This window comes from Lepisosteus oculatus, chromosome 13 (assembly GCF_040954835.1).
Source record: "Lepisosteus oculatus isolate fLepOcu1 chromosome 13, fLepOcu1.hap2, whole genome shotgun sequence".
In the NCBI taxonomy this organism is placed as follows: Eukaryota; Metazoa; Chordata; class Actinopteri; order Semionotiformes; family Lepisosteidae; genus Lepisosteus; species Lepisosteus oculatus.
In genome coordinates this window covers 8,246,720-8,270,904 of record NC_090708.1, presented here as the reverse complement: position 1 = coordinate 8,270,904, position 24,185 = coordinate 8,246,720, and the positions used below count along the sequence as shown (strand labels likewise).

Here is a 24,185-nt window from a genome sequence, read left to right as displayed (position 1 = left end):
GAACAAGAGGAACTGTGATCATAATATATTTTGAACCTGTACAGGTTGGGTCCAAAGCAAAAGTATACAATTTCTAAAAATTACAGACTTTGAGGGAATGTGACGCAGTGTAAGGGAAATAAAATGGGATCGGATAGATGCGTAATCACTGCATTATAGACAGCAACAGTGTCAACTGACTCTGCTTGATCCAAAGAACAAATTTATCCCAAAAGTGAATAAATCAAAAGCTTAAAAACAGCATCTAAAATGTAAGCATCCAAAATCCAAAAAATCAATTGGAAAAAAATATATAGAAAAAGAGAGTGCTTTATAAAATGATGAAAAAAGACAACCGGAAACACATGGGAAAAGGGATATTAGAAAGACAGAAATTGAAAGGAATATTGAAATGGCAGCTAAAATAAATATGTTCTTTCAGTACTAAACAATTAAAACATATCAGGAACAATACTATGAAATGTCTAGACAGTGAAAGGGAAATGGTTGAATAGTTCAGTCAGGTGTTCAACGAAGAAGTTAACGATATAATAATAATAATAATTGCTTGCACTTACGTAGCACTTTTCTGGACACTCCACTCAAAGCGCTTTACAGGTAATGGGCATCCCCTCCACCACCACCAATGTGCAGCATCCACCTGGATGATGCGACAGCAGCCATAGTGCACCAGAACACTCACCACACATCAGCTATCAGTGGAGAGGAGAGCAGAGTAATGAAGCCAATTCATAGATGGAGATTATTAGGAGGCCATGATTGGTAAGGGCCAATGGGAAATTTGGCCAGGACACCGAGTTTACACCCCTACTCTTTTCAAGAAACATCCTGGGATTTTTAATGACCACAGAGAGTCAGGACCTCGGTTTTACGTCTCCTCCGAAGGACGGCACCTGTTTAAAGCAACACAAGAAACTAGTGAAACAGGGAACTAGATCAGCATTGCAGTACTGTATATATACAGATAGCTCAATGCAAAATTACTTCCACAGCACATTTTCAACCATTTTCAGAAGTCTTGTCTGGAAAATTACCTAGGTAAACAAAGCAAACAAAGAAAATCCTTATTGGAAAGAAAGTTCCACAGAGCACATACACTGAACTGATAGCTGTGAATATAAATAAAAGGAAAATTAATGGGTTACATAAATGAGACTTATGAAGTAATTACCTTTGAACAATCGAACTTACAGATTTTTTGATTATCTGCGAATAAGAAAATATTGTCCTTATACTGCAATGTATCTGTTATAGAACAACTGTAATCTCCTTAGGTGGGTATACAATAAGTACTGTTGGTTTACAAAAAGCCTGTGGAAATATACTGTATTAATAAAATCAAATACCACAGCAGCAATCTTTTTGTACTTCAAACAAAATGTGTTTTATGTCACGCTCAGCCAAGAAAGTAGCGGTTTAAGTATATTGTAGGTTGAAATAGTCCACCAGTCTGATCATGAGATGTGTGACTGTGACCCAATGGCCAAGTAGTGAAACACAGTTGTCAAAGCAGGGCAGAGTGTGTGTTAGTCAACATGGCATTTGTCAGATTGCGGTTAAATTGCAAAGTCAGGTGTTACAAAGCCTGTATGTAACAGGCTTGCAATAAAGTCAGTAAGAGAGACATCACTACTCCAATCAGTGTCAAGAGAGTGGCTCAGCAATTTCCCTGTTGTAGTACAGGACTTCCAGCCAAAAGTCGAGTCTTAAACAATTTGCAATCTCCAACTGGGTGGACAGACAATAAAAATAATTGCCAACATCAAATTTAAGTAAAAAAGCGCTTTTTGTTGACAGTATTTTTCAGGATGCCAAAACAAGTTGCCATACTCTCTCTACTCCGCTCACTGAGCTCCACCTACACTGAATCAACTGCACAGGCCTCTGTTGCTAACAAACGCTGAATTCTCTGCACCACTATTTTCTGTTTGCCCAGCCTGATTTCAGTGTGCTCTGCAACTACCATGTGGGTTTTCTGTTCTCCTTTTCTGAGCTGCTGTGTGTTTCATAAATTTCTATGTAAAACACACTACTTGTGAGCACGTACAGTTTGTAATCAGTCCAACAAAAACACTGTTTATTAGTTTTCCAACAAAGAACGGTCTCAGAATTAGTTTTCCGGCAAAGAATAGTTTTGATATTGCAGTATTTTGGAGCTGCACAGTAATAAATGTAGCAAGATTATTTAATTCCTGGATGTAACATTGTTTACAGATTAATTCACAGATTATGAAACTGTACCAGAATGGCTATCCTACATTGTTACGCCCATTGGTACAATGTTCATAAGTATATAAAAATGTGGATCTTACATTTCACCTATGGTTTCATATCAATGAAGATATACTGTACTCAACAAGGATCTTTATATACTCTATGTATTTGTGTGAGCTTGTAGATTATTCATTCTCTAAAAAGAATTACCCTTAATGAGCTAAAGAAGCAGCCATAATTAATGTACATTCTGCAGCTTTTATCAATATCCAGCATGGCTGCAGTACCCTAGATCTTGTGACAATGTTTAAAAACAAAGCACAATGTAAAGACACCATGCGATAACATGAACATGTAGCTAAATTCTGAAATATGCAAAAAGAAAAGAGTTACATTGATTCAGCCATTCATTAGGCATCGGAACAACCATGTGCACATCTGGAATCTTAGCCACCATGGTTTGTGAATGCGGAGAAAGCCAAACAGCCATCCCTGTGATGGAAGCATGTCTCATTTACAGCCTTTAAGGAAGCTGATGTCCCCCACTGTTTCTCTAGACTGTCTGAGGTTCACCAAATTCACCAACTGACTGCTTAAGTGAAACGCCCGACCACATGCAAGAAGAAGATGGCACATTTAAGATGACTAAAAAAACCCCCCAGCAATTTCTCAACTAACAGAGGTCCTCTAAATCAACAGTGTTTCCCAATAGGCACACCAATCCCTACGTCAAATTGCAATGCAGCACAACTATTCTGCTGTGATGAGCTGTCGTGACAAGCAGAAGAATCTTGGACAGAAGTAAAGAAATACATTTTATGAAACTTTGTTGTCAAATGAGACTGGAAAAAACTCCCTTTCTTAACTTTAGATGTTAAAGGAAACCCTTCATGACCAAACGAAATCTGATGTGTCATACTGAGGTACTCGCAAACGCCATGGGTAAGGTGTTTTTTTACACCTCCCAATGTAAGCCCAGTCAAGACAGGATCATGGCCCAGAGCTTTGTTCAGACCTTTTACAGACTACTGTAATTAAGATGCTGGAAAGAAAAGACATACTTTAAATATTCTAGACCAGCCGTTCATTTTTACTGTCACAAAGGTAACTAACAGTAAGCTGCTTTCGAATGCGCTGAATTTAATATTATCTGAGCACCTGCAGAATGCAGAAAATGACATTTGACCTTAATTACAAAACATGGCTATCAGTCACAGCAATGTTTCTTTGCAAACACAGAAATTGCAATCATTTTTACAAGGTCAAAGAACCTTTCTAACTTCAGGTATAAATGCTGCAAGTAACTAAGCAGTGTTTCACTGTAGCCTCACTGTCTTACTGTCTTAGAATTTAAACAAATTGCATTCATACCACGGAGAAATGCAAAACGAAAGATCACAGAAAAAAGGAAACATGCAAAGAAATGAAAGAAAAAGAGCCGTGATATTTTAATTTTATACAAAACAAAAATATGAATCATTTGAAGGTATAATTCATTAGTTTTTCAGTTTTTTATACTTAAGCAGCAACAGTAATTTCTAGATAAGTTTTGCAAGAATAGTCCTTGAAGAAAGATTTGTGGTTTTAGCCAGAAAAGAAACTAATGGAGTTGTAAAACAGGATGCTTATCATCACCGTCAGACTTCATTTTGATTTTATAACAGTGGTAACTGGTTACAAAATACTGGAGATATGTATCTAACATTTATAAAAATCCCTGCAGTAGTTACAGAAGGAGAGACATTTTCGGACATTTTGTTTTATCACTGAAGATTTTCTATCTTGCAATTCACATCCTTTAAAAGCAATTTAAATCACCTTTTCAAAACTTCTGGATCAACTACTTATAATCCCTAATATTTCAAAAGCAGAAGTAATCATACAAAATAAGGAAAAATAAAAAAATGAACAGAATAGATAGCATACAGTGTGGTATTGTGATTTGGAATGGGAAACTATTGAAAGAGACTTGGGAATCATTTTAGTATTCTTTGGAAATGTGTTCACTATTCCAGCTTTAGAGCTCTTGAGCACAAGTTCAACGTTTCGTAAGCCATTTGGTGTCTTAGTAGTGAGTAATTATTTTAAAGATTCATTTTTCATTTTAATTGTCATTTCCAATTTTAGTTCCAATGGGATGTTGTAATAAAAAGTATTTTAAGTATAGTACTAATCAAGGACTTCTTAATGTTTTGTGTTATGTGGAAGATCCCTCCCACCCCTCCTGCAACCTCTTTGCCCTCCTACCATCTGGTAAAATATATCGCAGTATACGGGCAAGTTCCACCAGGCTCCATGACAGATTTTTTCCACAGGCTGTCAGGCTCCTCAACACCCTGGTACCTGCTGCACCTCCTCCAAATCTGTATACCTAGTTCTTTTTTGCCTAATGTCAGGCATATTGTCTGATGTATTCTTTGCACAATCCTGTAAAGTAAATTGCACTATGCACATTACACTTCATGTACCCTGTACCCTGTCAGAAATGTCTACATGGTCTATGGCATTGTCCTGCCAGTGTCTGTCTGTATTTGCACTGTAGACCTGGAGAACGATATCTCGCTCCCCTGTATACTTGTATATGGCTGGGCTGACAAATAAACTTGATCTTGAACTTATGCCTAACGAAGCTCAACGAAAATCTCATTCTTCCCAATTTAGATGTTGAACATAACGAAATATTTTGCAGTCAATCAGTGCCCTCTGGTGGCAACAAAAACGTCAACGATGAAAAGCGTGTAACAACTACTTCGCAGCATCGTTGGGTAAGGTTGTTACAAAAGTACAAGACTATAATTGTTATTAAATTAATCCCATTTACTTACAGAGTAGCTCGGTCAGTGAGAAACATGAAAGATTTAAAGTAAATAAAAATTTTGTAAACCTCTTAGAACATTCTATCCTAAAGCTAATTTTGGGGTTGGAATATCCTAATGGTATAATCATGATGTAGATAATCTGTCTTCGTGTAAGTGTTTTGTTGTTTTGTTAATGTAAATTTCAAATTAATTTTAAATGGCTTGATTGTTTTTTGTGTGTTTTGCACATTGACACAGTTTGGCTAGTGGCGCTTTTGTTGTATACGAACTTAGACTGCCAGCTGTGGTTGTGGTAAGATGCTGGTACTCTAAAGCAAATAAATTACTTTCACAAGAAATTGAATGTTACATTTGGTATTTGTTGTTTTCTAACAGCTAAAATTTAGCTTGATGATTTATCTATCCTCAGATACAGCGTGTTAGAATTAATTTGTTTACAGAGCTGCATAAAATCCCTTTATATACGACAGTTCTGTAACGTGGCAGTCAAAGAAAGATTTGCATACCTGAAAATATGTTTATGGAAAATCAATGTGATGCACGAAAAGCTAAGCAAACCAAAGTTGCATCTTATTAGGGAAACAAGCAAATCCAAAGCCCTGACAAACCATATATTTATCCATCCATTTTTCAACCACTTTATCCAAATCAGTGTCACAGGGAACTGGAGCCTATCCTGGCAAGCAATGGGCACAAGGCAGAATACACCCTGGATATGACACACGTACACCACAGAGCAGACAGACGCCAACATACACAAATTTTCCCAGAAGCCAATTAACTTACCAATATGTCTTTGGACTGCGGGAGGAAACCAGACTGCCTAGATGGAACCCATGCAGACATGGGGACAACATACAAACTCCACACAGACAGATCCACAGGTCCAGTATTGAACCAAGGGTCCCAGCACTGCAAGGTGCTGCAAGTGCTAACCACCGTGCCACTGTGCCCCCCTGTCTCTTGATCAATGTAGAATATCGATCTTATTTGGCTTCATGTCTCATTTTTCTATCTCTCCTCCCTTCACAATTATGCCAAGGCTGAAAGTGCACACTGCAGCACAGTGAATACATTTGGTAAAACTGGGCACGGGGTCGGAGCTGGACTACAGGATCCATGAGATAACCTCTGAAGCAGCAACACCACCTGCACAGAATATGGTACTTAACCTACGTTTTGTGATTGCCATCTCTAACCTACAGTATGTTTCCTACGATTGCCATCTCTCAAAACTCCCACAACATCTACAGTGCAGCTTCCTCCAGAAATTTTCAAATGAGAATGAGCTTAGTCTCTTATATGAGTAAACAGGAAGTTACTACCCTTGACAAACTCTATGATTCCACGACAGGCCAGTGTTTCCCAACTAACTGTGAAAACATAGACATACTGTAGTTTCCTTGGGGGGGGGGGCTTGCTGTGTTTGGCATCACGGTTTTTTGACAGGTAGACAGACCATCTGTTATGTGATAAAGGTGGAACTTAAACGTCCATGTTCATGTCCATGTTTGTTTAGGTCATCTGCTCAAACTGAATAAATTAATTTAAACTAATTTAATTTAAATAGAATTAAATAATTTTCAGTAAACGTATTTAGTGAATTATATGATTTGGTCCTTTGTTCTAAATCAATATTGACTGCTATTTTGCCCTATTCCTTTTCTAAGGCTTAAAAGGCACATTTCCGTCTTGCTCCAATATTTCTGAAGCTCCATATGTCACATCAGTGTTGGCTGTAAATGAAGGTGACAGGGGACATTTCTTATGAATGCATCATAGTCGTTGTTTTTGAGAAGAGCTGTTTTGCTTAAAATACGACAGCTCAGAAAAGAAATGCATCAGAGATCATAAAACTGTGTGACATCTTTCATGGACATATGCCAACATGCAATGCTTTTCTTCTTCAATGAACCCAATCAGCTCTAACACAGTATTCTGAGAAGTGTTTTAATGGGATCTTTAGTCATACGGATAGTTGGAATTTCCGATACCGATAGAAGGAAATTTGAGGGACTTTTGGAGAAAAAAATAATTTAATGCATACCTTCAGAACATACTGTAAGTTCAGGCTTTTCAGTATAACATAATAATAATAATAATAATAATAATAATAATAATAATTATTATTATTATTATTATTATTATTATTATTATTATTATTATTATTATTATTATTATTATCTGGCTAAATCTGGCTAAGCCACAAGACCTTATGAACAGGAAATCCACTTGTCACATATGTTCTCAAAACACCTGTTTCCTGCAGGGTCTCATGCCCTCACACCTTCGTGGAAATAAAAACAACAGCAGGGCAAAGCATCAAGTGGGTACATGCACACTTACGAAAATGCAATGGAACTATTCACCGAGTGCACTGAGGTCCCATGCCTTAAGCATGCACTAACCTAGACTCTACTGTCCTTATTGGACGAATACAACTGTTGCCTAGAGCATGCACTGCAATATTACTTTCTTGTTATAGCTTGTAAGAAGAGACAACAAACAGTAATAAAGGGAAAAAAGTAATGCAGAGCAATGTCATCCATGCCCTTATGAAAGTTTTAAAGGGTGAACTTATCAGAGACATTCTGCAATTTTGGTTAGCTTTCCCAATAGCAAAGGTTTTTGATAGGTTATTAATAGGTCTTCACAGTGCTTTGCTACACCAGACTGTAATGGGAATGGGGATATCACTAAACGTTCTCTACACATTTTTCTCACTGTATCCCTGGGCACAGTGTGTAGAGCACAATGAAGGCAAAGAAGGAAAAACACAAAACACCATTATCAAATCAATGGTTAAATCTTTAAAATCTGTGAAAATGTTTTGACAAATTCATAATATTAAGCTTTTATAATAGTTGTTGAGCTATTGGCTGAGAAAAAAAGGAAGAGAAAACCAAATGACTTGCAAAAGTATACCCAGTCTACTTGCATGAAATACTTTTCAGCGCTCAGAACTGCTTGTGAAAGAGCTAAACATCGACCTGTCTGTATTTTTGTCTTTTTGCCATCTCAAGAAGAGTCATTACCTTCAGTTCAGGCAAATAATATTTATAGTCTTACTTATAGTCAAAGCTCTACAGTAATTCAGTTGTCCCCTTACAAACAAAACAGAAGACATACAGTATATTCTAATACTAGGAGAAAGACAATGATTCATTCCATTATGTATGTATCACGGCACTTTCCCCAAAAAAATAAGCATGGATGAAGATATCCACGATATCTTCATCAAAGTTCATCATATAAGACATCCTTTTGATGAATTTCATTTATCATTCAAGCGATTGACCGGTTTGAAAGACCATAAGCATTTTCCTTTAGGAAAACTATTATTTGCTTTTTGAAAATTACATGAGATAGGTCATTTTTTTTCTTATTTTTCAGCCTTTCAGACCGAAAAATGACTTTGAGAGAAACACAAGTTCCAGTTTGCTAATCTATACATTCCTTCTGTCTGTTACATCCAAAGTAATTTGACTTAATTACTGTAGTTTAATCACAGTAACATTTTTGAAGAACTAGGGACATCAAAACACGTGCTTTGCAGCATGGGTAGCTTTCAGGTCTACTGTTAACCATACCTTAGGTTGCAGTGAATTATGGGCTCAATGTTGCCATTGTTGCTTGGTCAGACAATGCAAACATGCTAATGAAGTCTGTAAGGTAGATGAAAGGTGAGGTAGATGAAACAAATGTATTAGAAAAAGAAAGTATTGATTAAGGGTAATTTTTATACATCTGCTAGCTACCTCATTGATTCAAGAGACTTCTTTTCTTTTTGAAAAAAGCTCAGAGATGTAAATTTGTGTGCTATCTTACCTGTTTAAGAGAAATGTCTCACTGAATTGCTACATTAGTAAAGCTGGGCTAAGTAATGTTCACCTTCTATGCATGCATATTTCTAAAAATAGTGATGGTCCTGCATGTTGCATTTACTTAAAATACCGTTTGATGAGAATAGAAACCATGTTTCTATTCATCACCTCTGCAAGCTCTTTCAAAAAATGAATGCATGTTGTAACCTTTGGTACGTATAAAAGCAGAGATGTGAAACCTTGAAGCAGAACCAAAACCACAGAAAAAAGCTTTGCATATCATTATGTTTGCATATCATGTTGCAGTAGCACATTTATCTTTAACAGAAGGAAGTTGAACTTGCAATGTTGAATTTACGTAACTGAAAACAATTTACACTTGTGTGTGTGTTTTTCTCAATATGCCTTTCTGCAAGGACTGGTATCTGTTTTAGAACTGCAAGCCTGTCTACACTTCTATGAAGTAAGTAAATATTTCACATTGAAATCTATTTGATTTTAGAATAAATTAAATATGATGTCTCAGACTTAAGGTATTTTCTGTATCCATTTCTTTTTAAAAATTCAAGTATGTTCATTAAATCAGCTTGAAAGGTTAAAGAGCAAGTAGTCAATTACACAAAACCATACAAAGAATGTAAAGGTTTACAAAGTTTGCAAATGTCTCATTGTACTTGTACTTTAGTGTATAGGGAGTTAGAAGTAACTTGAGTGGTTTGTGAAGTTAATCAACAAATGGAAGACTTCCATCAAATTAAAGTGTGCCATAATGTGCACTGTGTGGGGCTTAGAAACGATATTTTTAAAAAGGAGAAAAGGCCAACAATGTTAATTAATAAGCTAGTTCTAAAATTAAGATTTCGTGATGAGGCATTTCTAAGTAAAGATTATATTATATTGTGCATTCTCCAGCGTTATTGGGACAAATGTGTTACTGAAAAGATGTGGAGAAGAGATATTTAAGAAATTACAAATAAGCATCTACAGTATGTTGTTTGGTTGGAAGAAAATAATTTGCTGATCACATAATAGCAATGCTTGAAGAGCTACTTATTACAAAGATTTAGAATATCTTCTAGACATTATGAGGTAGCATTAATGGAAGTCAAACAATTGTGTGATATATAGCTGGAACAAGATACCCAGCCAAGTTATTGAATCTGATACCCTAGCTTCCTTAATGAGACAGTAGAGTGAGATCTTTGATCAATTAGCTACTAGCAACCCAGTAAACCTGAAGGACTGAATGACCTCTTCTTAAGGGTAACGCTTCTTGTGTTCTTATTTTCTGTGTTCCCTGAGCTAATACTATTTAACTGGAATTTGAACTTGAACTCTATTGCCATATGTAACCGGTGCATGTACTGGTACAATGGAATTCTTACTGACAGAAAGTAGACAATGTACAAGTAAACAAGTAGACAGTTCGGGTCTAAACAATGCAGAAATGTAAACAATGACTGCAGATGTGCAATAAATACAATTATAATGAGGTAGATGGTGTAGGTGTGGTCCGATGAGCATGGCCAAATGTGTTTGCTAATCACACTGCTTGAGAGCAGAAGCTATTAAAGAATCTGGTGGCAAGTGTCCATATGGTCTGAAGAGTTCATGCCCGGGATGGTGACTGTCCTTTGTGATGTCCAGAATTCAACCATGGCAGCGGTCCTCATAGAGCTGTTTAATCTCTGTGAGACCACCGCCGATGATCTTCTGGGCCACATAAAATACATAGAACTACTGAAATGTTATCGTAACATATTAGCCTTTTTCCTTTCATTGGCTCCACATTTCCTACTTTTAACTCTGAGATATCTTTCTCTCTTTCTAAACAAGGTCATATGTGTCTGTATTTCCACAAACTAGCAGACACCTGTGAAGAGTTTCACATGTCAACCAGGCTCAGAAGGACATCACTCACAGTCAGAACATCACTTGTACATGTAGACATTTCTGAATAATTAACAATAAGTGACACACTGCTCATTGAGGAAGATCTTATCCACTTGATAAATGGCCTATGAGGATTTCCACACATTAAACTTGATTAATGTAGGAACGGGTGCACTGTGACTGGGGCCAGCCTGAACAATCCCTGTCCAGCCACGCGTTCAGGGCCAGCTTTACAGGTGGGCAGCTCCCCCACCAGAGCACCATGACAAAGAGTGCATTCAAAGAAAAAAAATTCAATTAAAAATGAAAAGAGTTGGAGTGCAAATGCATACGTCAGAATGGGAGAATGGTTGGGGCAAAGGAAAGGATATGTGTTCAACTCAGTTAACAACGGCTTACATATTAAAAAAAAGGGCTGGCGAAGAGGAGTGCAACAGTAAAAAAAATCAGATGTAAAAAAAAAACGTTTTTTAGGAGATGTAGTTTTCCCAAAGTTGAATTTTTGTTTTCCTTGTAGGACTTGTAGGACCTTGTAGAATTTTTGTAGGACACTACCCACAGCAGCCCATGGCTATCATCATGGGTGTAGTTTTCGCTGGGCATAATTTGCCCTAAAGCCATCCCTGTAAGAAGATACCCTTGGACACTCAGTTAAAGTACTGCCATCGGCCATGTCACTCTGCAACTCACAGCTGGCAGCCCACTGAAGCTCAGCGGGTGTGAGCCTGGTCAGTACCTGGATAGGAGACCTCCTGGGAAAAACTAAGGTTGCTGCTGGAAGAGGTGTTAGTGAGGCCAGCAGGGGGCGCTCACCCCACACTCCACGTGGGTCCTAATGCCCCAGTATAGTGACGGGGACACTATACTTTGAACAGGCGCCGTACTTCAGATGAGATGTAAAACTGAGGTCCTGACTCTCTGTGGTCATTAAAAATCCCAGGGCGTTTCTTGAAAAGAGTACGGGTGTTACCCCGGCGTCCTGGCCAAATTTCCCATTGGCCCTTACCAATCATGGCCTCCTAATAATCCCCATCTATGAATTGGCTACATTACTCTGCTCTTCTCCCCACTGATAACTGGTGTGTTGTGAGCACTATGGCTGCCGTCGCATCATCCAGGTGGGGCTGCACATTGGTGGTGGTGGAGGGGAGTCCCCATTATCTGTAAAGCTCTTTGAGTGGAGTGTCCAGAAAAGCACTATATAAGTGTAAGCAATTATTTATTATTATTATTATGTTACCAATGTTTGCTCTAGGAGCTCTCACGTGAATGTTTTCTCTTTCAGCACAGAATGTCTGGCAATGAAGAGTGCAGCTTGGTGTGCTGGATCCAATGGATAGTCTACATCCCAACATTTGTTGTAGGCCTTGTATTCAATCTATCTGCACTTTGGATTCTGCTTTTTAAAATACGAAAATGCACGGAATCCACAGTTTATCTGGCAAATCTCATTTTAAATGACTCCTTTTTGCTATTCTCCCTGCCTTTTAAGATCCATTCTTACAAATACAACTGGGTACTGGGGAACACCCTGTGCTCGTTCTTGGAGAGCCTGCTCTATGTGAACATGTACGGGAGCATTCTGCTCATAACATGCATTTCAGTTGATCGCTACATCGCCTTAAGACATCCTTTCCTGGCAAAAACCCTCCGTTCACCTCAAAAGGCTGCCGTCGCCTGTTTCACAATATGGATTGTCATTTTTGGAGCTAGCGTGGAAGTATACAACCTTCACGAAAAGAACGCCACCTACTGTTTCCGAGGTTTTTCAAATAGAACCTGGGAAAAAGTACACATAGTGGTCGTGATGGAGACCGTGTACACTGCCAGTGCCCTCATCATGATCTTCTGTTCGATCCAGGTCATCAGAACTTTAAGAACAATGAGGAAAAGGAAAGCAGAGGTCCAGACATTAAAGAATAACAAATCAGTTAAAATTGTTCTCTCTAACCTTGTGACGTTCTTGGTATGTTTCACACCATATCATATTGCAGCACTTGTGTATTTCATTGCAAAGAAGAAAGTTACAGAATCGATTCAACCTCTCCGGGACTTCGTTCACCTTAGCATTTGTCTAACAAGCATCAACTGCCTATTTGATGCAATATGCTATTACTTTATTTTTAAAGAGAACTGGATATCTGCTAAACAGGCAAATGAACAGGAACAACAATGCATGAAGAAGTCAGAAAACATTCCTACTGTCATTGCACAAACTACCAGATAAGCCCACAGTGGTTAAGGACAACTATTAAGGACAGACCAAAGACTACATTTGTTTGGCTACTAGATAAACTAACGGTGGCAAATCCAAATAATGGAATGATGCCACAGATTCTTATTTTTCCACTAAAGTGATAACTGACATTTTACAATGAAGACGATTGTGTGTGGATTTGAACATGACAGTGCATGAATGCAAAAAACAGCAGCAGTGAAAAATGAGAAAAAGAACAATAAAGGGTATTTTCTCACCGGTCTCATCTACAGTCTGTGCTTCCTAACTGCTGTGTTTAAGGTATGATGCTGATTAAAAGTACATTAATGGGCTTTTCATTTAAACATGTTTTGTTTCCCGTTGTGTAACCATAACTCCACAACACTTCTCACAAATCATTTGTTACGCATCCTTAAATACAACTTGAAACAATGCAGCCCACTTCCTTTTTGCCGAATAAGCAGAGCAGGGAGGAACAAAAATCTGAAGGTCCATTCACACTAAAACGTCTTGCATCACAAACTACCTTGGCAGGCAATTTCCATTTAACTTATTATTTTAGAACATGTAAAACCAAGATTTGCTGAAAAAGGAAAATACTGTTCTATAAGTATAGAATTTGTTACCAGAAAATTCTATTTTACCAGAATAGCTCTTCTCAGGTCCTCAATGAAAAACCTAAATTAAAATTCTTGGTGAAAAGGGGTTATTTATGTTTAAACTATTTTATTTAATTTGTATAGGAACATGAAACAGGGATGTTCCTTGTTACAGAAATTAACACTACATAGCCATAATCATTGACCTCATTTGAATTGGAGCAGATAAGAAATATCTGTCTGGCCCAGTGTCACACGCTTTTCTGTTAAAAAATACATTTCCAGGGAGATTTCTAAATTATTTTACTACTTTTCCATTATGGCTCTGGCTCTGTCTCTGGAAGATGTGTAGCTTACAGAAGTAGTTGTTCTAGGGCTCAGGACTCACGATGTTTAAATCCCATTCACAAATACTGCTGTTTGTATCACTGCAAAAGTTGTGTACCCCTGGGCTCTGTCGTTCACCCAGCTGTGTGTGGGAGCATCAGGATTGCTGTTTTCCAAGAATAGGACTGACCTATTCACGGTGAGAAACTGAGTAAACTGTCAGCTTTACTTTGGTAAAAAAAAACAAAGTAAACTCTTTAATTGTGTCTCATTTTGCAGGCCTATACTATCTCTGTTGCATGACATTACTGCTGTAGTCAGATGCATTTATAACTGGTCTTCTGTGCACTTTCTCTAAAGCTCCTGTGTGCTGTATAATGCGAAGTGTGACTCAAATACCTAGTCTGCGTGCTGTTGCAAATAATCATCCCCAACCACAACTCGGTCAGTCGCTCGCACGCCTTTTTCTCGTCCCTTTCGGGGAACAGCAGTGCAAGCCAGACCCTAGACTTGGTCTTTCCTGTTTGCCCGCCCTACTGTACTTCCTTTTTTCTTAATTTACAGGCGGGCTGCCTGTAAACGACAGAGGCTGCTACTCTTCGGGAACTTTCCCTGCTTCCCTGCTTTCACAAGAAACCCCTCTGCTCCATGATGTCTCTGTTCGTTCTAGGCGTCTCCCTACTTCCAGGCACCACGCCCTGAAATCCCAAACCTTCCTGTAATACCCAGATGTTGCAATTATTTTCTCACTGTTAAGCCTGACTGCGAGGGTCTAGCCCAAACCTGCGTAGACAACCTCCGTCCGGCTCCTGAACCTTTAGAGCCGTGGTTCTCAAACTTTTTCGATGACAGAACCCTTTTCTTTCTAAGATAATGTCGTGGATCCCCAGCAACATTTTTCTTACTTTTCAGGATTAGCTATGGTGGTGTTCTGCAAAAAGCATTCAAGGACTGCTATTCAGAGGCAATTTAGCCAATTATTAAGGAAGAAACTATCGATTGCTTTTGTTTTAACTGTAACCATCGTATGAGTCCATTGAGTTTATTTCAGCTAGCAGCCATATCAACAACCCATTGAAGCTAAGCAGAGCTGAGCCTAGTCAGTACCTGGTTGGAGACCTCCTGGGAAAACCTGTGGTTGTTGCTCGAAGTAGTGCTAGTGGGACAAGCGGGGGGTGCCCACCCTTCGGTCTGTGTGGGTCCTAATGCAATATGTATACTGACAGGGACACTATACTAATGGTGTGAAGCAGTGGCTCTGTGGCCAAGGATCTGTGCCTGTGGCTAGAAGGTTGCCAGTTCAAATCCCGCGGCCTGCAGAGGAATCGTACTCTGTTGGGCTCCTGAGCAAGGCCCTTAAACCCAGCTGCTCCAGGGGCGCTGTACAATAGCTGACCCTGCGCTCTGATCCCAAGCTTCTCTCCCTGTCTGTGTGTCTCATGGAGAGCAAGCTGGGGTATGCGAAAAGATGAATTCCTAATGCAAGAAATTGTATATGGCTAATAAAGTGATCTTATCTTATACTGTAGTGGGCGCTGTCTTTTGGATGAGACGTTAAACCAAGGTTCTGACTCTCATTGGTCATTAAAGATCCCCAGGCATTTCTCGAGAAGAGTAGGGAGGTATCCCGGTGTCTGGGCCAAATTTCCCCCCTCAGCCCTTACTGTGGCCTCCAAATTGTCCCCATGTGTATGATTAGCTTGCACTTGCCCTGTGATGGAATGGCGCCCTCTCCAGGGGGTACCCTGCCTTGCAGTCGTTGCTTGCGGCTTCACCACGACCCTCACCAGGAAATGCGGAAGTGAAAACGGATGGATTCATCACATGATAACCTTTCTACGATTAGCACACCTACAGTTCAATAAAGCTTAATCACTGAAATACTCGTTGAGAATAAAAGAATCAAAGTTCTAACAGCCGGTTCGACCAAATTAGAAGAAAACTCGAAGGCTTTCCTTCTGATTTGAAAACTTTTATTTTTTTTTGCATTGTTAACAAAGGAAAAAAAACTAATAGATTTACAGAAACAGACGACACTTTATGTGGTCGAACCCTGCGCAAATAGGAAAGGTTGGCAGCAAAATGACTAAAACAAAGCGAGACAGCAATGTACTGATGTACTGGAACAAGTTATAGGTTTATTCCATGCTGAAAAAAAGATGAAAGAGAACACAACGTTTCGGCCGTGGAATAAACCTTCAGCATGGAATAAACCTATAACTTGTTCCTTTGCAACCTACGCATGCTGACGCAGCTACCCACCTGAACATGTACTGATCATGTTTAATCAACCAATTTACCTTACTAAACCCGCAGAAACAGAACAATCTTGGTGTGATGAGTGAGTTTACCTCCTATTTCTACATTTCTTTTATATTTGGAGTTATGGATGTGAGTTGCAGTCTCCTGTTCGACTCCGCATCCAAACTGTTGCGATACTTTGTTTTTGTGGACACGTACGACGAAAATCCGGTTTCACACAGATAAGTGGTCACAAAGAACAGCAAGAGCTTCTCTGATAATACTGGATATTCGTTTTTGGTGCTGCTCCAAAACACTGCAAACTGCACTTCATTAAAAGCTGTTTGTACGGAAGAGGCTGAAATCAGGTCATTGAACTTCTCAGCTTCTTGTGACGTGAAGTCGCAAAGTCTTTTAATTGTTTTTCACATTTTTTTTCTCTCGTGGTTGCAGCAATTTCTAAGCGATCTTTCTACCTAGTAACACGCCATTTTCTCTCATTACTAGAGTCTTGAGAGCTGCCGGGTAGCGAAATGGCAAACATTTTTATCTACAAACAAGATAGAAGAGCAGAAGAGGAAATTTCATCCGACACCTTTGAGGAGCCTTCTGGCTCAAGCAGCGAAAGTACAGAAATTTATCCAGAGTTAATTTGAAGATGACGTTTCAGAAGATATGCTTAATGTTTCGTAACACATTTTTTTATTAATAGCGAATTTTTATTTTTCTATGTGAGAACTCACACAGAACACAATTTGAGAACCACTGTTTACAAACCAGTTCACACAGATGAACAGATGAAACTGATCCCCCAATACCATAGTGCAAAATTATATATTCACATAAGCCGCCTCTAGTGACCTAACCCAGTTTTGTCACTGACGCTGATCCCGCTGCTCTGTTACACCGAGTTATCATTACTGCTCTGAAACTGTTTTCTCTCTGAGGTATCTGCCTGTGAATTCCACGTTACTGTTTTAATCTGATTCTTGGTCTCAAGACATTCAATTCAATTCAACTTTATTATCATTAAACTTACACAGGTGCATAGTATAATGAAAAGTGTTTCTCATTAGTCACTCAGGTGCAGGATATAAATAGGACAGAAGATAAGACAATAGACAGTTACATAATAGCAATAACAGTAACATGTAATAACATAACATAAATAACGTGATGGGTCATAAGCACAAATTGATAATGTAGACGAATTCGGGTTCAGCGAGGAATGGAACAGGCATGGGACTCAGGGAATGGGGTTGAACAACACATTTGTTAACTCACACCAGAGAAAGGTACACACACAGCGACAGGGGCTTACAGCGCTAGACCTAAACTAGCACACACACGAAGGGAAGAGACTGTCTCCCAGCCCCACGTGGCCCTACAATAATATTTCATCAATAACCAACACTGAACATTGGGAAAAGACCACCGTAAAAAATAAGATCTGACGGTACAAAAATAATTTTTGTTGTTTGCCTCATTCACAAATATTGCTGCTTGTGTCACTGAAGAAGGTGCTGTACCCCTGGACTCCCTGGAAAATGTTTAAGTATGTGTAGACCACATTCAAATGTTTAATTGTCTGAAAAGAATAATTAAAAAGTACGTCCGCTATCATGTGTCTACTGTCCAGTGGTGAACTGGAAAGATAGTTGAGTTAACTATAATCTGTACCCAACAAAAACCACCCAATTAATCCATAACATCCAACCTGTTTTACTGCAAAACAAAATCTCACAAAAGTTAAAAAAAATGTCTCACAACACAATATAAATCACTCCTTGAGATTGGCAATAAAAGTTTCGGAAAGGGCCCTTATCAACAAGTCTCTGAGCTCTTTTCTGAACTTCTTAAGTTATAGATTTTCTAATGTTTTAACAAAATAAACTTTATTTCCCCAAAGTGTACAATTCTTTCAATGAGTACAACTTTAAATATGAAATCTCTATCAAATAAAAAATGTCTTGAAGGGCAATCGTCTGTTCCCAATCAATTCATTCTGCAAGTGATTGTGGGGCTGGATTTGTACACTAAAAGAGTCCCTCCAAGCCCTTCCACTTGCTTTAGTCCAAGTCGCTTTTTGCCTGTCCTGGCTCTGAAACTGGGGGTGTCCAGTCCCCCCCAGGCGCTCAGAAGAGCAGGGTTTTTCTTCCCTTCCCTGTTTGGTTGCTAGCAGGTGATCGATCCAAGGATCACATCCAAGTATTTCTTCAAGAAAATTGGAATTTGAGCTTCGGCAGGTTTTGAGCTGCAATGGGCCATAGACAAGGACATTTAAGATAAGATCACTTTATTAGCCATATACAATTTCTTGCATTAGGAATTTGTCTTTTTTTGCATACCCCAGCTTGTTCTCCATGAGACACCCAGGCACACAGAAGCTTAGGGTCAGAGCACATGGTCAGCCATTTATACAGCACCCCTGGAGAAGCTAGGGTTAAGGGCCTTACTTAGGGGCCCAACAGAGTAGGATTCCTCTGTCAGCCGCAGGATTTAAACCAGCAACCTTCCAGCCACAGGCACAGACCCTTAGCCACAGTGCCACCACTCCGCCTTTAGAAATGATATTTCAGACTTCGGCCTGCTTCAGACTGCACTTCAAGTAACTAATTCTTCCACAATTTGAAATGTTCTGCTCCTCCTTGATTTGACTCAGAATGGGATGTTTTGTAGAATTTTTCAAAGATAACTAATGGTTTATTTGAACAAAGTGGATTTATTTATATACCCATTGTGTTGTAACACTTTTCATTATATTTTTGCATGAACTGCATGCAAGAATGTGGATTTTATTAAAATTACTTTTTTACTTTTCTCCAAGTTTTATTGGTTGGAACTTTGGAGTCTGTGTTTTTGGCTTCTTTCTGCAGTCAAAGATTTAATGTATTCTTTAATATGGGGAATGACATTTTGATGGACATTTCTCCTGATGTGTTCATGAAGAGCTGTCTCAATAATATTACATATGTGTATAATGTAAGTGGTTGTTCAGGTGGGTAGCTGTCTCAGCATGCACAGGCTGCAAAGGAACAAGTAATAGGTTTATTCCATGCTGAAAAGAGAAGTAAGAAAACAACGTTTCATTTGTGCAGCCTTCTTCAGGTATGAGCGTGTAATGTAAGCAGTGTAAACATCAAGAATGTGAAAAAAATAGATTCCATTTCTAAGCAGAGGTGTATGGTTTTGCATTTAGTGTACAATCATCAGTTGAGAAACATATGACAATGCATAAAATCCTTGAACTGAAGTTAAATTTATTGGTGGCAGTGTTGTGTAAAATCACGTTATAAATTTTCAAATTAATTTATAAAACCCAATCTAATTTTCTTATAGCACAGCACAAGTAATTCTTGTATAAAAAGAAAATTGAACACAGATGGTTAAAAAAAGGTGTTTGGGATTTTTTTTTCCTCATTGAGAACATCAAACAGAAGTGGTTGGCAGCTGAAAAAGAAGGTAGTTATAACGTACCGCAGTGTAGTGTGCTTGTACTCAAATAGAAACTTACCACTGCAAAAGGAAGAAGTGACATTATTTCATATTCATCAGCTGTGTCTGAACTTTGCCGTTTGCACAACCATTTTGAAAGACAAGAGAAATGAACAACACGACCTGCAGTGTGAATGGGACAGCACCTTACCAATACATTTTCACTGCAGTTTATACTGGAGTGATGGTTATTGGTCTGCCGTTCAACGGGATCTCTCTCTGGATTTTCTTGAGGAGACATGGGATGAGGTCTCCGCCTGCTGTTTTCATGACCAATCTGGCTACTGCTGACCTTCTCTTTGTCCTGTCTTTGCCTCTGAGGATCTATTACTATGCCACTTCGAAATGGCCCTTTGGAAAAGTCATGTGTACGATCAGCGAGATGTTGTTCCGATCTAATATTTATTCCAGCGCTTTCTTCATTACCCTGATCAGCGTGGATCGCTTCCTGGCTGTGGTTTATCCTCTGAGGTCCCGGGCAATTCGCACTGTGAGGATAGCTGGCACGGCATGCTTAGCAGTCTGGGTTTTCACCATGATCCTTATCGCCATCTGGGCAAAAAAACACTATAAAAGACTGGCTAAAAATTGTGGTTGTTTTGAGAGCCATTCGGCGCAGAACAAAACAAATATATCACCAATGCCTTTGGTATTAGCCATTTTTGTATTTCTTCTGCTTATATGTAACGTATTCTGCACAGTGATGGTTTTGAAAACTCTGCACAAGACACTGACTGGTCAGCTCCTGGCTGAGAAGAAGAAGCTTATGTGGATGTTTTTTCTGAACGTCTTCATGTTTGCTGTATTTTTTGCACCATTTAGCATTGTACTGTTTTTAGCTTTCTATCAAGGCACTGTCAGCAGATTGACTTTGAGGTTTGTAACATGCTTTACCAGTATCAACTTCTGTCTAGATCCAGTCATCTATTATTTCTCTCTAGAGTCTTTCTGGGAAAAGAAAGAAAGTGTGGAGATGGACACAACTCGCACTCAAGATGACATGTGAAGATTCATATACTACACACAGCTACTTGAGACAAATGAATGATTCTGTACGTTTAGTTAGACTTCTTTAATTTCAAATGACTAAAAAGAATGCAAAACAAGGCAGGCTTTATGTGTGCAATTTTTTCATTTTCAATATGCAGATACATAGACTACATAGTATGATTTAGGATTCTTTATTTCCAAATAACTTTTTTACTGACAAAAATACTTGTGAAATGTATACTTTTCCTCACTTCAAATGTTCACATTTATTGTAAAATTATTTTGCTATGTGGATATAACTTTATAACTGACTTCCATTTGCTTAATAAAATTGCCTTGAAATGATAGAAGATCAAGATCACATTAAATTAATTTATATTTGTCTTTGACTGGATGATTTAGCTTATGTGCAGCTTAAAGTGCATTACATGTTCCATTAAAACATTTTTGGTAAAAAAAAACATGCTTGTAACAGCATTCTATTATTCTTTAAATTAAAAAATGCAAATGCATGAGTCAAGAATTTGAGATTCAGTATATTTTTGTATGCATCTGTGCTACTAGTGCTACTTCTACTAATATATATCTATTGCTTAAGGATATCTTTATATATCGTTACAGGTAGAGGTAGGTGACAAAGATAAATTGTGTAACACCTTGCAGTGTATTCATTTCCAATTCAAGGGGTGGTGGGCTGAGAGGTAAGGGTCTGTCATATTAATATTAATAATAATAAACTTTATTATACTGTATATATATATATTGCCTCTGAAAGTGCCTCTTAAAGCACTTTACAGAACAATAACAAAGTAAAAAACACATTAAGAGGAGATAGTAGATTGGGGTATGGAAAAAATAGGAATTCCAAGGGGATCAAAAAAACAGTTAAATAAAAGCCCTTCTAAAAAAGAAGGTTTTGAGTCTGAATTCAAAAGAGCTGAGGGAAGGTGACTCTCTGATGTCAGGAGACCAGAATTTGATGAGCAAAGATTGAGAGGTGGGGAGTAGGACAATAGTAACTCAGACAGGTACTGAGGTGCCAAGCCATACAGAGCATTGTATGTGAGCATCAGGATATTGAGATTGACATGAAACATGACAGGAATCTAGTGAATCCTAGACCTGGTCAGGATTCTGGCTGCCGAACATATTGTAGTTTGTTAAATGTGGATTTAGATACCCTAGTGAGTAGGGTGTTTCAGTAGTCAATATAAGAAAAAAACTTAAGTTTTGACTAGATTTCAGCAACAGTTGATGTTTTGACAACATGTTGTACATATCATATATCATATATATACACATATCATTGCCTAATTCTGCCCTGAGAAACACCAAACTTAACAAAGTCCAGTTTTCTAGCCAAACTCAGCAAAAGAGACAAAGTGACAACAATCACTGTGACATTGAAGAGCAGTATCAGTAACTGAGGTCAAAAAGAATAAGAAAAGGAACAGAACCAGAATCAGAAACCAGAAGAAGCCATTAGTGACTTTAACCAGGGCAGTATCTGTGCTGTGAAGTTTAACTGTAGATTGTATAGCATTTAGTTTAAAAGGCAGCTTAAAATGCCTTGTCTGTATATACTGTATACATTGTAATTTGTGTGTTGTATGTTTATGTTGTGTGTAGTGTAGTGTGTGTCACTGTTATTGTTAATAAATATTTGTGTAACCAAGTGTGCCTCTTTTCACCAAAGTTGTGCCTGAGAACAAATAATTCATATGCCTCTAACTATATCAACCATTCAGGTATTTACTGGCATCTTCGGAAAGTTGGGGATAATGATCATTTATATTACGTATTGAATAATTCATTCAGACAGATCCTGATATTTCATATTTTTGTAACCCTAACTTAGACCTTCACAGTGGATCCCTTTTTTTCTCTTAAAGATTTATAAGTGTATACAGCTACAGCGCTAATGGGCTTTTATCGAAAATACATTCACATTTGTCCAGCTGGAGATTCTACTAGAGCAATCGGAGTAGTTTGTAGTTTCAAATGCAGCTTCTCCAAACTGCTGCACCAAGGCAGGAAATAACAAATCATGCAACGGAAATTGCACAAATCAAATTTGTGAATTTGTCTAGATAGTAAATGTAACAGGATATGAAAATAGATTTAACAATAATGCTCAGAATTAATGTGGGTCACATTTTGAGATGAGTGAGGCTAACAGGCTATTATGGACGTTTTTTTATATTTTTAAAACAAAAGCCCATTAAGTGTACAATGCTTTCATAAAGCATCACCAGAAAGTGAAATTGGTTGAATTTGACAAAGTAATATTAAAGCTATTAATTGATCTTGGAATTGGTTTGTTTGAGGATTACGAGATACATCCAAGCCCAGCAGGGTTCAAAGGTGTGAAAATAAAATTGACTGATAAAACATTTTTCATCTTTTAATCACTACAGAGGTAGTTGGCCCTCCACCAGCAGCAACGTACAATTGGCAACCCACTGAAGCTAAGCAGGTGTGAGCCTGGTCAGTACCTGAATGGGAGACCTCCTGGGAAAAACTAAGGTTGCTGCTGGACGAGGTGTTAGTGGGGCCAGCAGGGGGCGCTCACCCTGCACTCCATGTGGCTCCTAATGCCCCAGTATAGTGACGGAGACTCTATGCTGTAAACAAGCGCCGTCTTTCGGATGAGAGGTAAAACCGAGGTCCTGACTCTCTGTGGTCATTAAAAATCCCAGGGTGTTTCTCGAAAAGAGTCGGGGTGTAACCCCGGCGTCCTGGCCAAATTTCCCATGCCTCCTAATAATCCCCTCTATGAATTGGCTACATTACTTTGTTCTCCTCCCCCCCCCCCCCCCGACGGCAGGCGGAGCGACGTGCCGGTTGGAGTATTCTCGGTTGCATTTAATGGCGACGTCGGCTCAAAGATTTGGTTCAAACCACCAAATGGAGACAAGCATGTCGACAACGCTAGGATGAGAGAGGGAGATAGTTGGCCTCCTTTATAAACTCACTACTAATTTTTAATAGAAAGAAAATAGTCAAAGAAAGTAATAATATCCTAATGTATTCTCTTTTTACTAGGAAAGTAAAAAGAGAATACATTCTAAAAGCAAGGTGTGTGTGTTGTCAGGTAAATATAACACCTATTTCCGCTTCTAATTATTTTAAAACATTCTGCTAATGGATAATCTAATTGTTCAGATGCTGTGACCAACTGTAGATAATACCAAGATTTGACAAATGCTTGTTTTATGTAAAACAAAAACAGAATTCACATGAATTAGCAATAACCGATACAGCAATAGCAGATAAAGCTAAGTAGGAAGAAACTTGGTATCTACATAGGTCATGTTCACAGGTGTAGGCCACAGAGGAATGCAATTCCTTTAGAAGTAGAAGTTTTGGCTGTGTGACACCTCTGGCTTTTTCTTTGTTTAGTTCAGACCCCAACAGTCTTGTCAACTTCACACTCCAGGCAGTCGAATTTCAGTTTTAAGGCAAAGAGCCTCCTCTCTGAAGAGCTTGTCTATTTGTGCTGTTTATGGCAACAAATGGGCCAATCCAGAGCTAGAGGCCTGTGTGTGTAAAATTCAGAAGGTTC

General features: G+C 38.5%; 2 protein-coding genes across 3 annotated transcripts; both read left to right on the top strand.

Annotated features, from left to right (window-relative positions):
- The first annotated feature begins 9,156 nt into the window (after nucleotides 1–9,156).
- gpr55a (G protein-coupled receptor 55a) lies at nucleotides 9,157–13,228 on the top strand. Of its 2 annotated transcripts, none has more exons than XM_006637630.3 (2): nucleotides 9,157–9,320; nucleotides 12,041–13,228. In XM_006637630.3, the coding sequence occupies exons 1-2, from the start codon at nucleotides 9,316–9,318 to the stop codon at nucleotides 12,975–12,977; spliced, it is 942 nt and encodes a 313-aa protein (XP_006637693.2). In that variant the 5' UTR covers nucleotides 9,157–9,315; the 3' UTR covers nucleotides 12,978–13,228. The 2 variants fall into 2 exon arrangements, with proteins under 2 accessions (XP_006637693.2, XP_015216510.1); XM_015361024.2 differs by having other exon boundaries at nucleotides 12,036–13,228.
- Nucleotides 13,229–19,611: 6,383 nt separating this feature from the next.
- lpar5b (lysophosphatidic acid receptor 5b) lies at nucleotides 19,612–22,295 on the top strand. The gene has a single exon (XM_015361027.2). It carries the CDS (start codon nucleotides 19,740–19,742, stop codon nucleotides 20,634–20,636), a length of 897 nt encoding a protein of 298 aa, XP_015216513.2. The 5' UTR covers nucleotides 19,612–19,739; the 3' UTR covers nucleotides 20,637–22,295.
- Nucleotides 22,296–24,185: the final 1,890 nt, after the last annotated feature.

What these genes read in the sequence shown, in the direction of transcription:
- lpar5b (XM_015361027.2), top strand. Translation starts at nt 19,740, where the DNA reads ATGAACAACACGACCTGCAGTGTGAATGGGACAGCACCTTACCAATAC.